We start from the raw sequence: 14850 nt of genomic DNA, 5'->3' as shown, positions 1-14850 counted from the left end.
CACATTGCAGGCCATATGCTGATATTCAGATTCATTTGCATACGACAAGTCAATTTGGGCCATTTTTGCTGTTGGGCCTCCTCGTGGCCCAGTAACTGAAACATGGATCTTGCTTTTTAACACACAATTGTGTTTATATAACGAGTTTTTTTCCCTCTCAATTTCGTTCTAAATTTGGAATGAATTTCTTTTTTTGTTCCAAGAAAATCTGTTAATTCCAACTCAGAAGTGTACAACGTAATTTCAACAAATTTTCGAAGCATGTTATAAGAAGTTTTTGAAAGTTCGCGATAAATTTTCGGGCTTTCGTTTGGACAAGTACTTATAAAACATTGTTATAAAAGTTTTTTTTAATAAAAATATTATAAATAGTTTTAAAAGTTGTTTTAAGAATAAATATGCATTTGAAGAAGTGTTAAAATGTGTTTGGACAACTATGTTATAAAATTGTAATTTTTTTCATGTTTGTTATTATTAACCATTTGACCCGTGTTTTATTATTTTAAAAACATCAAAATTATCTATTTGTTATTCTTTTATATTATAATCAGAGAACAATTTTTTAAAAAAAATATAGTAAAACACATATTTAAGTTTTTTTTTAAAATTATAAAATATAAAAAACGTTTTAAAGTACGCATTCAAACAAAGTCTTATTACTTCAACAGATATATCTATTTATTTTTTAAGGCAAAAACTTGTGTGAGACGGTCTCACGGGTCGTATTTTGTGAGACATATATCTTATTTAGGTCATCCATGAAAAATTGTACTTTTTATGCTAAGAGTAACACTTTTTATTATGAATAGGGTCGACTCATCTCACAGATAAAGATTCGTGAGACCGTCTCATAAGAGACCTGCTCATTTTTTAAATATGTGATGCTTATCTAACATTTCAGGATGCAGCAATTTTGTCATTCCAATTGTCCCAAAAGATTAAATATCTCATTAATTTTTTACGTGGTGGTTACCAATCTTGATTATCCTTGAGCGATTGGATCATTACTGTAGCAAATTTTCTTGGAAGATGCATTATCCACTCGTGGAGGTTACCAATCTTGATTCTATGGATCTGACCATCGGGCCATCTCAATAAATCTTTATCCTGGTGGATTTACCAGCATACAGCAGAATCCAAAGAGATTTTTCTTTGTACACAAATGGTTCCTTTGAGAAGACTTCTCACCCTCCCTTCGACAAAGTTGGTAGTTTTTAGACAGAACAAAGATGTCCCAACAAAATTAAATGCTTGTCAAGGAAATATCAAGAGATGGGCGGAGTGAGATTCAATCGCTTGATGCAGAAAATCGATAATCTTCGCAAGACCCTGAATCAAGTAATGGAATCTCAATGTATTGGTAATAATCTTCAAAGGATAAATGAATTGGAAACGACTATTGAACGATTATCGAACCAGGATGAACTTCATTGGAATCAGAGAGCTCGAGCTAACTGGCTCAGCCATGGAGACAGAAACACCACTTTTTTCCATGCATTAGCTACTGAGTGCAGAAGAAACAACCACATAAAGGGACTCATGACAACAAATGGATAACTGATGAAACTAGCATGTCGGCCATCATTTTTTTATATTTCCTGCTGAAATCCGGGATGCCAGTTGAGAGGTCGGACTTTCGCTTGGAGAGCTCGGATCAGACCTTTGAAAAGTAGCTGGGAGGTCGGATCTTCGATTTGGGAGCTCGGATCGGACCTTCGGAATCTGGAGGCACAAACAAGAACGTTAAGAAGGGGCTGGAAGGTTGTTCCGGCGTAGCCCCTCCGACGCTCAAGTCAGATAATAGAAAAGGTAATGTGTGTGCTGAGAAAATATGAATATATGAATGAATAAACAATGAACGAAACATGGTATTTATAAGAGAGAAATAAAGTCCTGATTTGGTAGATTTAGATCCTCAGAATCTTGTAAAAGATTTGGTTATATCTTGTATATTTGGTTAGATCCTGCAAAGATTTGGTTGATCATAATGGGCTTTACCTTTTTGGGCTGGATTTCTGTGGGCTATCCGTCAATGTCGAGGTAAGAGCTCACGTAGATATGAGCTTGTTCGCTGCCCTTGACCTCATGGAGGCTCGGCTTGGGAGGTCGGCCGACACATGTTCAATCGGCACGATAACACCATATGGGAGGTCGGCTCGGGTCTCTTGGGAGGTCAGCCACGGAATCTCTTGGGAGGTCGGCATGGGAGATTGGCCTTGTATATTCTGCGCAATGATGGTGTTTTGGGAGGTCGGCCTTGATGATCTCCCGGATGACCTCCCGTCGCGTAAGACAATAAGCGGCTCTTGGCAGGCTTTTAAAGGTGGCTCCAGCCCCACCTTTAAAAAAAAATTAGTAGTTTTAATTTTAAAATTTTTTTCAGCCCAAGTATAACAAAAAAAATTCATTAGTTTTAATTTTTTTAGTCTTATGTTTAAAAATTAAAAATAAAACAACTCTCACAAATCATACTTTATTACTGTGTATTAGTTAGTTTATTATCGTATGTTATAAAATTATGCGACTTTGAGATAAAAATTCGACAACTCTAAAATTATATTGAATATTTAGTTGTGATTATTCGAGTTGCAATAATATTGATTTATGATGTATGTGAATTTTGGAGTTTAAATTTTTACCCTAAAAATATATTGTTGCAGATTTTTGAAATTATAATGAATTGCTTGAAATGTTTGATGATTATTGGTGTGCAATTATTATTGGACTTGTATTGTGATTTTTCTATTTATAATATCCAAAAATTGAATAATTATAAAATTTGAAAAATAATTATTTGTTGTAAATTTTTGGGATAATTGAATTTTTCTAGTTAGACAACTCAGAGATGAAGAAAAGAAAAACTATCAAGTTATTTTAAATTAAAAGAGCATATATCAACAAATAACAGACAAACATCAATTACAGTATGTGAGTGAACAAAATATTGATTTCAACCAAAATAACAAACCAAACTGAATTAATTTGAAAATTCAGTTCGGTGTTGAGATGCAATAATTGTCCCACTGGATAGAGCGATCGAACCGTGATGCTTTTGATGTTGTGCGGTTTAAAATATTTGAGTGCACTATTACCAACAGCTATAGCTTTTGGTAAAGTGGCAAGCGATTGGTCCTATATTCGATTTATTCGGAAGTTCGGTTTAAATTTTAAAAAATATAGGTTACTTCGGTTCGATTTCAGTTATTAATATAAAACTTCAGTTAACCTAACAAACTGAACTTTTATAAATAAAATTAATATTATTAGATTTTCCAATAAAGTTTATAAAGATATAAATATTAAATTTTTAATAAAATATATTGGAGAATAAAAATACACTTAAAAATATTTTTTTAATAAATAAAATTTAAATTTATTTAATCCAAATTTTATATTGCACTTTTTTGAAACTTGAATATTTTTTTAAAATTTAAATTTCTGTTAATTGTTATTGACCGAAATCACCGATTTTTTCTGTTTGATTTGTTAAGTTTTCGTAGTAAAGTTCAGTGGTCGGTTCGGTTTGTTGAAAAAAAGTTCGGTTAATTTGATTTCAGAAAATTTGGTTAAATTTTGACTGAACTTATTATTGTCTAACACATGATGAAGTCAGCCCCATGTACTTATAAATCATTGCTTTGCCCCTGGGTGAAGAAGAACATAAATGAATTGATCTCACACCGGAAGGAGAGAGATTCCAAAAACTGTTCAAGTATGAGATTGTGCAGTTGAGGAATACTTAAAGAATTCGATAGGTAATACTCATATCAAGAAAATATATCTTCTTTTCGGGAGCTCATCACTTAAGAACTCCAAAACTAAGTGTGTTTGATTTGAGACAAATTTCGAGATGGGTAAACTCTAGGAAGTATTTTAAGGTACGTGTGAGTGAGTACATAAACACGTTAGAAAAATTCCTCCGTGATTTAGTGGAAGACAAATATATGTTTGCTAACAAAACAAAACTCACCTTTCTTGTGATGATGGACAAGGTTTATAATATGATTGATATCGATTTAATAGATGGAATCTGTTGTGGGCTTTGGTATATTCCTTTCTCACCGCGTGGACTATATTCGCGTGGACTATTGATGAAATCAATTGTTTTTGTCAAATTTCAAATAAATTAGGTTTTTAAATTTTGTATTTATGAGAGTTGAATTATATAGTCTTTCCTCGAATAGAAGAGAGCATTTTTCTAAAGTCATTTTTATTAATTTTTCATAAATGTTGAGATTCTTTAATATTGCAACAAATTTCCTTGAATATTTGGTTTTGAGCAATAAAAGATTTATTTATAGATTTATGGAGCATGACTAATTATAGATGTATCATGTATACCCTTTGACTATTTAAACAGTCTCATATATCAATTTTGTTGGACAGATCTTTTATTTTGGTTACCCATAAAAAAATATTAGTTTTATTGTAAATATAGGCATGACTGTTCCGTCTCACGAATAAAGATCTGTGAGACCATCTCACGAGAGACTTACTTATTTAATTTTTACTTTTTAAATTGTTATAGCATAAATGATTTTTGCACAAAATAAGCTTTGAGAAGAAATAACTTAACTAAAAATCTAAGTGTGTATTTTGATGGAGTCATTTGTACAATTTAAAGTATTTCATGTTATTGGGTTAAATTTCATTAAGAAGATTTCACATTTATAATACTTTAATTTAATATTAATTGTAATAGATTTTAAATACAATAATATTAAAACATATAAGGAAAAAATAGACAAAAAGTTAAATTTTTTAAATACAAAATAAGGAAGAAACTAATATTTTTTAAAATAAGTAAAAAACTATATTTTTTTTTAGCTGGGAAAGAAGACGAACGATCACTCTATCCAGCCAACTCATGATTAGGAAGCTTCTTACTTGGTTAGTACGGTACTAGACGCCCTCTATGACTCAAATTCATGAATGGCATACAAAATCATCCCCCACTCCAACAATTTCTGCTGCGATTTCCCGACAAATCTCCCCTTTATATTGATTTGGTCATCGTAAAGCTCCCTGTCCATAATAGTAGTTGCCGTATAACGCTATATACCACAAGACAAACAAACCCTTTTGCAGAAACCACCATCCACCTACCAAGATTAAATTTTTCATGGCATATCCCTTTTCGGATTCCGCTAATGGGTGGAAAATTAGCTGAAGTTTGATGTTAAAGGGTTCTTGAGATGGCTGTGGTGGAACTTCCACCGCCCGCCAGAAAATTAAGGTGCTCAGAGATCAATATTACTCGGATGAATTTGGAGAGTGTCGGCAGTATTAGTGGCCTTGGTGAAATTACAGAGGTGGAGACTGTAGCGCCGCCGTCTGCAGTGGTGGAGGAAGAAGTTTTGTTTGTGGCTCTGGGAAAAGATGTGAAGGAGGGTGGCTCAGTTTTGACGTATGCAGTTGATAATTGTAAAGGGATGAAAATCTGTGTACTTCATGTTCACCAACCTGCCCAGAAAATACCCATGAGTTAGTGCTGTGATTATCAGTAGTGAATTACGTATCGGCTTTATTTTTTCTTTTATGTTATTTTCGTCTTTTGTAATGGGATTTTGATTTAGTTTCATCTTGTGTGTGTGTGTGTGATTATTAATTATTTTTGTGAAAATTATTATTGACTGGCTTGAATCTTGATTATTATTTCTTTAAGATTAATGAATATATTGTGGTTGTGTGTGCATTTATCCAGGAAACTAGGAACATTTTTAAAAAACGCATATTAAGTTTGATTATTTTTTTTAATACATCCGGTCTATGGCTATCATATTAATTGTGACTTTCTCGAGAAATCTTGTCGTAAGATGTTTTGTGTTGATTTCTGTCAATTTAAGTATGTCTCGTTTTGGTTTACAGTGGGTACGACAATGCCAATAAGCCTTCTGGAAGAAGAACAAGTGAAAGCATATCATGAAGATGAGAGACAACAGTTGCAGAAAACTTTGGACAAATATATTCGAGCTTGTGAGAGAGTAGGGGTAATGTAATGACCTTTTTTCCTGAAATATTTCCAGGCAATTTCATTGTATTCTCCAATTATTATGTTACTCTGTCATAGTAATCTCTCACACTCGCAATATATATGAACATGTAACAGCCAAGGGAGATGTATTCATAGACCTTTTTTTTAATCCTTTTTTACATAAAAATATTCCAAACTTTGATTCTACTTCAGTTGCAGTTTAATCCTCCCAACTCGATTTTCATTCCTTTTGAAATAATTCATGTTGTTTCTTATGCAGGCAAGAGCTGAGAAACTATGTATAGAGATGGAGTCTCCTGAGAAGGGCATTGTGCAGCTCATACACGATCATGGTATTAAGTGCCTAGTCATGGGAGCTGCAGCAAATAAATCTTATTCTAGGTACAGTGTCATAAAATTTGTGATTTCTTAGTGTGAATAACAAAAAACTGACCTTTCTAATTTATGCAATTGCTTTGTAATTGTTGTCTTATTACTTGCAATACATATTCTGGTAACTAAGGATGTAGCTTCACACACCATTGTGGAAGGGGGAGTTGTTACATGTTCGTAAGTAGTGATCTAGACGAATTTGTGGGGTAATCGGTTTTCCTCGTGTTCAAAACACAGTGGAAGTTTTAAAATTTTATTTGACATTCAAACATTGTCCTTTGGACACTCGCATGGCTTAAACACTAAGAACATGCATAGGGTGTAAATAAATTTACCTTTAGTGAATAATTCACTCGACTCCAACTATTCCGGGGTCAGTGGATATAGCTTTTGTAATATTCCCTACGAACGTTCTTCTTGAAATTCTTTCTTCAATCATCCTATCAAATCCACGACTAGAACAATTGTTTCTCTTTTACATTGAACTAGAAATTTAGAAGAGATTTTTTTCGTTGGAGATCAAAAATCGAGAGGCGGCTCAAACCCTTATTTTTCTTGAGGTTGGACGAAATTTTGGAGAGCTTGAGGGAGGGGATTTTCGAAAAACCAAGAGTGGAGGCTATGGTTCTTTGTCTCCTACTTAAAAGTGTATCCTCGACCTAATTTCTTTAATTATGGGTCAATGATTCCTTAATTAACATTAATAGGCTTGATTAATTAATTGGACTAGCCCAACTAGTTTAATTAATATATTGAAGTCCATTAAAACTTTAATTAATTTGCATGTTGGACATATAATCCTACAAGCCCATTATGTATTCCACCTACAATTAATTAATTTTTAATAAACTCAACATTTGAGTCAATAATTTAAATTCTCAAATTTTATAAATTTAACTACTTTAATTTACTATCTCCAAATTTAATTATCATAAATTCAACTCCTTGAATTTATTGTCTCGTAATTTTATATAAACTCAACTCCTTGAATTTATTCTCTCAACAGGAACAAATGATCCAGTGCTTGTGTGACCCTCAATGGTTCATGGATACAACTAATCGCGAGTTCACAACTCTTTGTGATTCGAGACATTTTTTTTATTCGGGCTTACCCTAAATTGCCACATTCCATACACCAACATTTGATCATGAGGATGTCATAAATCAATTTTTTATTAAACCCATCGAATCATGGTAAGAGCATCTAGTAGCATCGTCTCATAATTCCCTAGGTATCACTGATAGTGCTTGCAAGAACCAATCTGTTATGATTAACATATAGTACGGTTCATTCATCTCATATATCCCGATCGGATATATAACCATTGGTTCATGGAGGGTTGCATATCAGATTCGATACCTATGTGATACAATCATGAAATATTAATAGTGTCATCGCATGAACAACTAGAGAACTCATTTCCTAATGTATATCTCACACTCTGGCCAGAGATTTAATGCACTGTCATTTCGCTAGATCACATAGGATATCAACACCCGTAGATAAATAGTGAATTCCCGACTGCAATGCACTGGCTCCTACACACTTCGCAATTGCACGCAACATCGCCACCTTGTGACCTTCGCGGAGTCGGTAAACGAGTCAAATCATAATCCTAGTAATGTAGAGCCTCAGTGTTGTTTTGGGTCGTAAGGACTAATCATGTACAATCACAACCACAAACTTTTCCTCTCGATAAATGATAACCACTTGGAAAATCCGAGGGAGGGTTGTTCGGTACAATCATCATATGATTACTCGTCTGCATGATTTAATATCTCTATACCCTTACCATGAAACACTGTACACAACTCACAGATGCTAGTCTCAAGCTCAACCGACCTTTATCTTTGTTTTTAGGCGGCTGAATCTACTAAGAACGAATTTAGAATATACATTGTTTACAAATGAGTTTCAAGATCAAATTACGATTCATTTGTTTTAAAGTATAATCAAGGACTTTATCTATGCAGATTGCATGTGTATAGAGATAAAGTAAAATGAAACCATGAAACGTAAGTTATATTAAAATAAAGACTGTTAATTCATTAGCCAACCGTTGGCTCTCAGGACATCTACTCCAATAGAATTTTCTAGCAAGTTATCTAATTTTGCAATATTCTTGAATGTGGAGTAAATGCTAGTTGAGTTGCTGTAGAGCCTTGCTCTTGGCTGAGATTGTGAAGAAAAGGTATTAAGTTTGACCCAAGGGACTGTTAGTGTGGTTTTGTCTGCTGGATGTGTACCAAGGGTGGTTTGATTTGTAGATAGAGAAGAAAGCTCGAGTGTACGAAGATGATTTAACAATAGTTGTAACCTCCATTCATGAGTAAACCGGAAATTGGGGTGTAGGTTCGGGATTAATATCCAATCTGTACATGCTCATATTGGTGGAGTATTTGGCAGCAGGTGCCCAAAAACTACCATCTTTTCTAAACCACCAACCTCATGAAATATGACTCGATTATAATTTTGTACTTAAATGCAAGGCAGCCAGGCAGGGAAAGCCGGATGAAGGGTGATCTATGTAGTACAGACATCTTTAAAAAAAATTAAAGTATCGAACAAGAATACGACACGGATACGAATACGACACGCGGATACACGTGTCGTATACGGCATCTGTGTCGTTGATTTTTTCAGGGTTGACAAGTCGGACACGCAAAGACACGCTGCGGACACGTTTTTTGGCAAAAAAAATTGATTTTTTTTTCTTTTTAGATTATTGCACTATATATATTTACATAAATAAGTATATATATATTTCTACAATATATTTATATAAATATTCTACAATTTTAATACTAAATTTATATATACGATCTCGGTACCTATATCCATGCAACATAGAAGATAATTATCATATCATACTGTTGCACTCACAGTCGATCATGGGAGAAAGTTTTAATGATTGGGTTCAAAATCTATATTTTCTGCGGATTAATTGAATCGGGCCTCAGAAGAATAGCTTTACATTTTCTGAGAACTGGTCCTTTAATTTAAGGGAAAGAGACTACAGTTCAGCACACTCTTTATTGGTAACTGTGGAACACTTCTGTTTTCTGATTATGATCAGTATACTCTATGTATTAGTAGTTTCTTCTAGTAGATATGCTCCAACTTGTTAGCTCTTGTAGACTTGAAAAGTTGATGGCAGACAATGTACTCCTATGTGGCTTCGTGTTTCTCTGCACACTAACAGATACTCACTTGTTCCTCCTATAGCTACTCCATCAACGCGGCTTTTCACCATTTTGTTAAACCTTGCAGCAAAATGACGAGACCCAGGTCCAGGAAAGCAATCCACGTGAGCCGAGAAGCACCTCCTTCCTGTCAAATTTGGTTTGTATGCAAAGGAAACCTTATACATACCAGGTGCGCTATACGCAGTACCTATCATACTCTCTGCTCTTTCTGAATTACCATTTGAAACTATATAGAAGTAGATGATATCCGACTCCAAACTTCATTGACAACGGGGAAAATATTTTGCAGCACTTGATTTCTAATTGATAAGACGTATTACCATCATCTTTGATGAATTATTCTGTGATTTAAATTCATACAGGGAAAGTAAATTAGGGGGTGTTATTGGAGAGGAATATTCTCCTCCTTTTCAAGCAAGTCCCAATATGGAGGCCACACCAGCCTTAAGATCAGTCTCAGTTACAGAAGGGAAAAAGGGTCGGGTAAATTCATGGGGTTCGTTACTGAACTATCGTAGGTTCAAGTCTGTCCATCATCAGAAGCAACTATCTGCACTGTCCTCCGGCTCTGGAGGTGCTTCTCTGCGTAGCAATCCAGAAGGGACCATTGATTCGGACAATGTCTCGAGGAGTAGCCCTCCAGTAGAGTCACGCGTATCATCGTCCTCCAGTGAAATAATCGAGGATTCGCCCTTAGTTTCCTTTCCAAATAGGGAGGGGAGTGTACTTGGTTCTGAGTTTCCTATGTTTGAGCAGACTAACAGAGATTATCGTCACTCCTCTGCAGCACCCAATTCCAATGCAAAAACAAGTACATCACCACCACTGAAAGTGAGTTTTTTGTTATATATATGTATAATGACTCATAATTCATCAGGAAAATATGATCAAACCACGGTTTCTTTCCAGTACTTTTAATGCTTTTTTGTATCTATATTCATTGGTTGATAAACTTAATCAGGAAGAGAATATGAATGATGAACTTCATGTGAAGCTTGAGCAATTTTTAGCTGAAGCAGAAAGTTCTCAGAGAGAAGTGTCTGAGGAATCAATTAGACTGAAAAATGCTGAAAAGGATGCCATTGATGCAATTCACAGAGTAACATTTCAACCACTTATCCTTTGTTTGTGTCCATTTCTTTTTTAACTATAAGGAATTGAACCATCATACAGAAATATGCATCAATGTTTCTATATTCTCTCTTTGTAAGATGTTTCTTATAGTTGGTATACATTGGTCACTTATTGTACTTGCTTGCTAAATCTCACTGCATTTAGATAGACAGATTGCTCAAACCCTTGTCTTTAAGAGTTTGTATTGTTAAACTCAGATTCCAAATTTTTATCATCCCTTTTGCAGTAGTTTTCTATCTAGTAATCTAATATTTGACCATGAATTACATGACTATATACCTGATGTTATTGTATTCAAATTATAGGCCAAGGTATCTGAAGCCATGTATACCGAGGAGCTAAGACACAGGAGAGAGATTGAAGAAAATTTAGCACGAGGGAGGTTAGAAATTGAAATCATAAAACGCCAACTACGTGAAGTCTCAGAAGAGCTCAGATCCGCCCAAGAACAGCAATCCTCCCTGGAACATCAAAATGCAAATTCTGATAAGATGGTGGAGGAGTTGAAAGGAAAAATGTTCTCAGCTGTTGGCCTATTGCAAAAATACAAGACGGAAAGAGATGACTTGCAAGTCAAGCTAGATCATGCTCTGAGGGTAGCTGAGGAGCTTAGGAAAAACCAATCTGAGGAGGCGTCGAGCTCATCTGTATCCCAGTTCTTCTCTGAATTTTCATTTTCAGAAATTGAAGAGGCAACGGACTACTTTAACCAAACGACGAAGATTGGTGAAGGAGGTTATGGATGTATTTATAAAGGGAAGCTTCGGAACACTCAAGTTGCAATAAAAATGCTGCATCCGGATAGCCTGCAAGGGCCTCTTGAATTTCAACAGGAGGTAAGTCGTTAGACCAAGAGTCTTACTCACCACCAGTCAAATTCTGTGATTTAGATGGAAGCATTAAGTTTTTTTAAAAAAAAATTGTTTACTTGGGATTTTTATGTGTTTTTTTGTTTTGAGAAAAAGGCAGCATCTAGAATTTGTTCTTTAAAAAGAATATTTGAATAAGAGCTGACACTGAAGCTCTAAAGCCATAATATTTGGGTTCTTGATCGACATGTTAAAGTTCTTATGAAGTTATAAAAGCCCGACTAAACATCAACTTTTGTAAGAGAAACATTTTTATTAAAAAATGCTTCTTCATCCCACCACACTCTTTCTTGTGCAGGTGGGGTTTGATAGCTTTAACCCTTTTCTTCCATTTGTTGGAAGTTACGGTAAAGAGCCTTAGAATGGATTCTTCCGACACTCATTTTCACTTCCCAATTTTACCAAATGTAGCTATATATTTTTATCAAATCATCATGTAGCTATATCTTGCGTGTGTAATATCACACCTTTAGGTTTTTGAGTTTCTTGACTTGAGGTTTGCCTGAGTGGTTCGGCCAAAAGTTTATCTCTTTTAAACTATTACCAAACATAGAAGATCTGCATGTAAAATGTGTTTGTGGTCTTTCTCTCGTTTCTGAACAAATACGTAAACAGCAAGTCGAGGCAAGGATCTTCCTTTCTCCGCAAGACGAAATTGCCCGTATAAAGTGCTATACGTTGCAGGCAATCGTCCCCAAGATACAACGACTTCAAGTCAAAACTTTGCAGCACTTCAAAATCTCGAGAGCAGCGAACAAAGATATGCAGTAGCTTTCAAATATGAGATGAAAATAAGTGCAACAATATGGCAAGAAGTAATGCAGCGAAAATGATCAGCACCTTCGAAAATAGCTGATGGGAATTATTTATAGATCACCGGGTGCGTCGAAGAGACACGTTTTTACGGACCGGATGCGAAGAAGAGTCACAACTCTCTGCGAGGAGTCAAGGGACAATGTTTGGTGCAAAAGGCAGCCTTGAGTAGATGCATTTGTAGCCAAGAGTTTCAGAAACAGCGCAGCGCGTGCAGCTGCGCACGTTGTTCTGTCCGTGCACCCGCGCGAGAAGACCACCCCGCACCGACAAAAAGATTAATATTGGTCAAAGGCCAGGCCGGCTAGCCGCGCGCGAGCGTTTCACCGAGACACAGCCTCTTTCTAAAAACTACTGGTATCCCTTAAGGCCCAACCCTTTAACTCAACTTGGAGCTTATTAGGGAGACTTGATTGGCTTTTTTCTCAATGTGGGACAACTCACATTTGGGACAACTCACGATCCCTTTTTCATTCACCCCTCCTTACTCTTTCTCTTCTTTTATCTTCTTCATTTATCCAACAAAATGTGATTCTTAAGTGCGACTTGTATTCTGCTAAAATTTTCTGTTCATATTTGATATGAGAAAGGGGTGTTCTATGTATCACACCAAATGTCATTAATACCATATCCCATATTGGATTTTGATAAAAGATTTATACTGCTTTACAAAACAAAGCCCTTAACATTTCAGAGGTTCCGGTTGAGTCCCTTCTATTTATTGGAAAATATCTTGGCTGTGTTGGTATTGTGGGCTAACCTCCTAATACGGGCTAATCTCTGTTAGCTAATTTCTGTTTGAACGTGTTTTATACACAAAAAAGGACTAGTTAACAATGTTTCCAGTGGGATTTTTTGGAACCTTCTTGTTGGCATTTTACTCTTTAAATTCCATTACCCACGTCTTGCCATGCAAAAGTTATAATCTTCATGCTGATTGAATTGTTACATATTACTTCTCATAATCTTACATAGGTAAATATCTTGAGCAAGTTGAGGCATCCGAATATTGTCACTTTGATAGGGGCCTGCCCAGAAACTTGGGCTCTCATTTACGAGTATCTTCCAAATGGTAGCCTCGAAGATCGTCTCAACTGCAAGAACAATACGCCACCATTGAAATGGCAAACTAGAATCCGTATTGCTACCGAGTTATGCTCTGCTCTCATCTTTTTACATTCTTGCCGCCCCCGGGGAGTCATCCATGGTGATCTGAAACCCGCTAATATTTTACTTGATGCCAACTTTGTCAGCAAACTTGGCGATTTTGGAATATGTCGTATCCTCCCACGAGAGGAACTTTCAGGCAACAATACACTATTTTGCAGAACTGATCCAAAGGGGACTTTCGTGTACATGGACCCTGAGTTTCTTGCAACAGGAGAGATCACTTCAAAGTCGGATGTATATTCATTTGGTATCATTTTATTACGGCTGTTAACTGGAAGACCGGGATTAGGAATAGTTAAAGAAGTTCAGTATGCATTAGATCAGGAGAATTTGAATAATTTGTTGGATTCAACAGCTGGGGACTGGCCATTTGTGCAGGCAAAACAGTTGGCTCACCTGGCTATAAGTTGTGCTGACATGAACCGTAAGGGTCGGCCCGATCTTTATACTGAGGTGTGGAGGATTCTCGAACCAATGAGAGTGTCCAGCAGTGCTTCATCTTTTCGGGTTGGTTACGAAGAATATAGCCAGTTTCCATCCTATTTTGTTTGCCCCATCTTTCAGGTTGGTATAATTTTTAGTTTTCTAATATTCCTCCATTAGTGGCTGAGTTCTTGAATAATAGGGTACAATCCCATAGAGTCGCTCTTGCACATTAGCATCCTGGGATTTCCACCTCATTTTTTTTTTTTTGTAATTGTTGTATTTATCAGCAAGTAGAAAAACTCGAGTTTATGGAAATAGATCGCTATTAATAAGTTATATATATATAACACGCCTCTTCAAGGTATTTCAGTCCGCCTCCGATAGCGAGTAAATGTCCTCTGTATGTTCGTAAAGTGTATTCTAAGCCAAATATATATTGGTTCTGTAACATAGATACATTGGGATTGCAGGAAATCATGCAAGATCCGGTGGTTGCAGCTGATGGGTTCACTTACGAGGCGGAAGCACTCAAAGGTTGGCTGGAGAGTGGCCACGATACATCCCCCATGACAAACCTCAAGCTGCCGCACAACAACGTCGTGCCTAACCATGCTCTCCGATCAGCAATACAAGAGTGGCTACACCAACATTGAAGCACCGTAAAGATTCTTCTAATCTGGCGGATGAAACCACTTGACTACAAACGCGGTCTCTGTAATGTAATATATTTGGCACCGAAGTGCAACTAGATTTCGTCATCTTTTGAATGTAAAGAACAAATTGTTGAAGACTGAAATAAACTTATGAGATTGTCTTTTTATTATATATCTTATTTCAGCTATTTGTTCTACATAACGGAAAGAT

The 14850-nt window shown here is 35.8% G+C and overlaps 1 protein-coding gene across 2 annotated transcripts; it reads left to right on the top strand.

Moving 5' to 3' along the window:
• Nucleotides 1-4910: 4910 nt before the first annotated feature.
• Nucleotides 4911-14807, top strand: LOC142519089 (U-box domain-containing protein 33-like). 2 transcript variants are annotated; one of them, XM_075621993.1, is made up of 9 exons: nt 4911-5484; nt 5869-5990; nt 6255-6376; nt 9639-9743; nt 9937-10405; nt 10536-10673; nt 11014-11544; nt 13366-14124; nt 14457-14798. In XM_075621993.1, the coding sequence occupies exons 1-9, from the start codon at nt 5196-5198 to the stop codon at nt 14637-14639; spliced, it is 2718 nt and encodes a 905-aa protein (XP_075478108.1). In that variant the 5' UTR covers nt 4911-5195; the 3' UTR covers nt 14640-14798. The 2 variants fall into 2 exon arrangements, with proteins under 2 accessions (XP_075478108.1, XP_075478109.1); XM_075621994.1 differs by lacking the exon at nt 13366-14124 and having other exon boundaries at nt 14457-14807.
• Nucleotides 14808-14850: the final 43 nt, after the last annotated feature.

This window comes from Primulina tabacum, chromosome 11 (assembly GCF_025594145.1).
Source record: "Primulina tabacum isolate GXHZ01 chromosome 11, ASM2559414v2, whole genome shotgun sequence".
Taxonomy (NCBI): Eukaryota; Viridiplantae; Streptophyta; class Magnoliopsida; order Lamiales; family Gesneriaceae; genus Primulina; species Primulina tabacum.
Note: the sequence above shows the minus strand (reverse complement) of the source record. Positions and strands in the feature narration are given on the sequence as shown.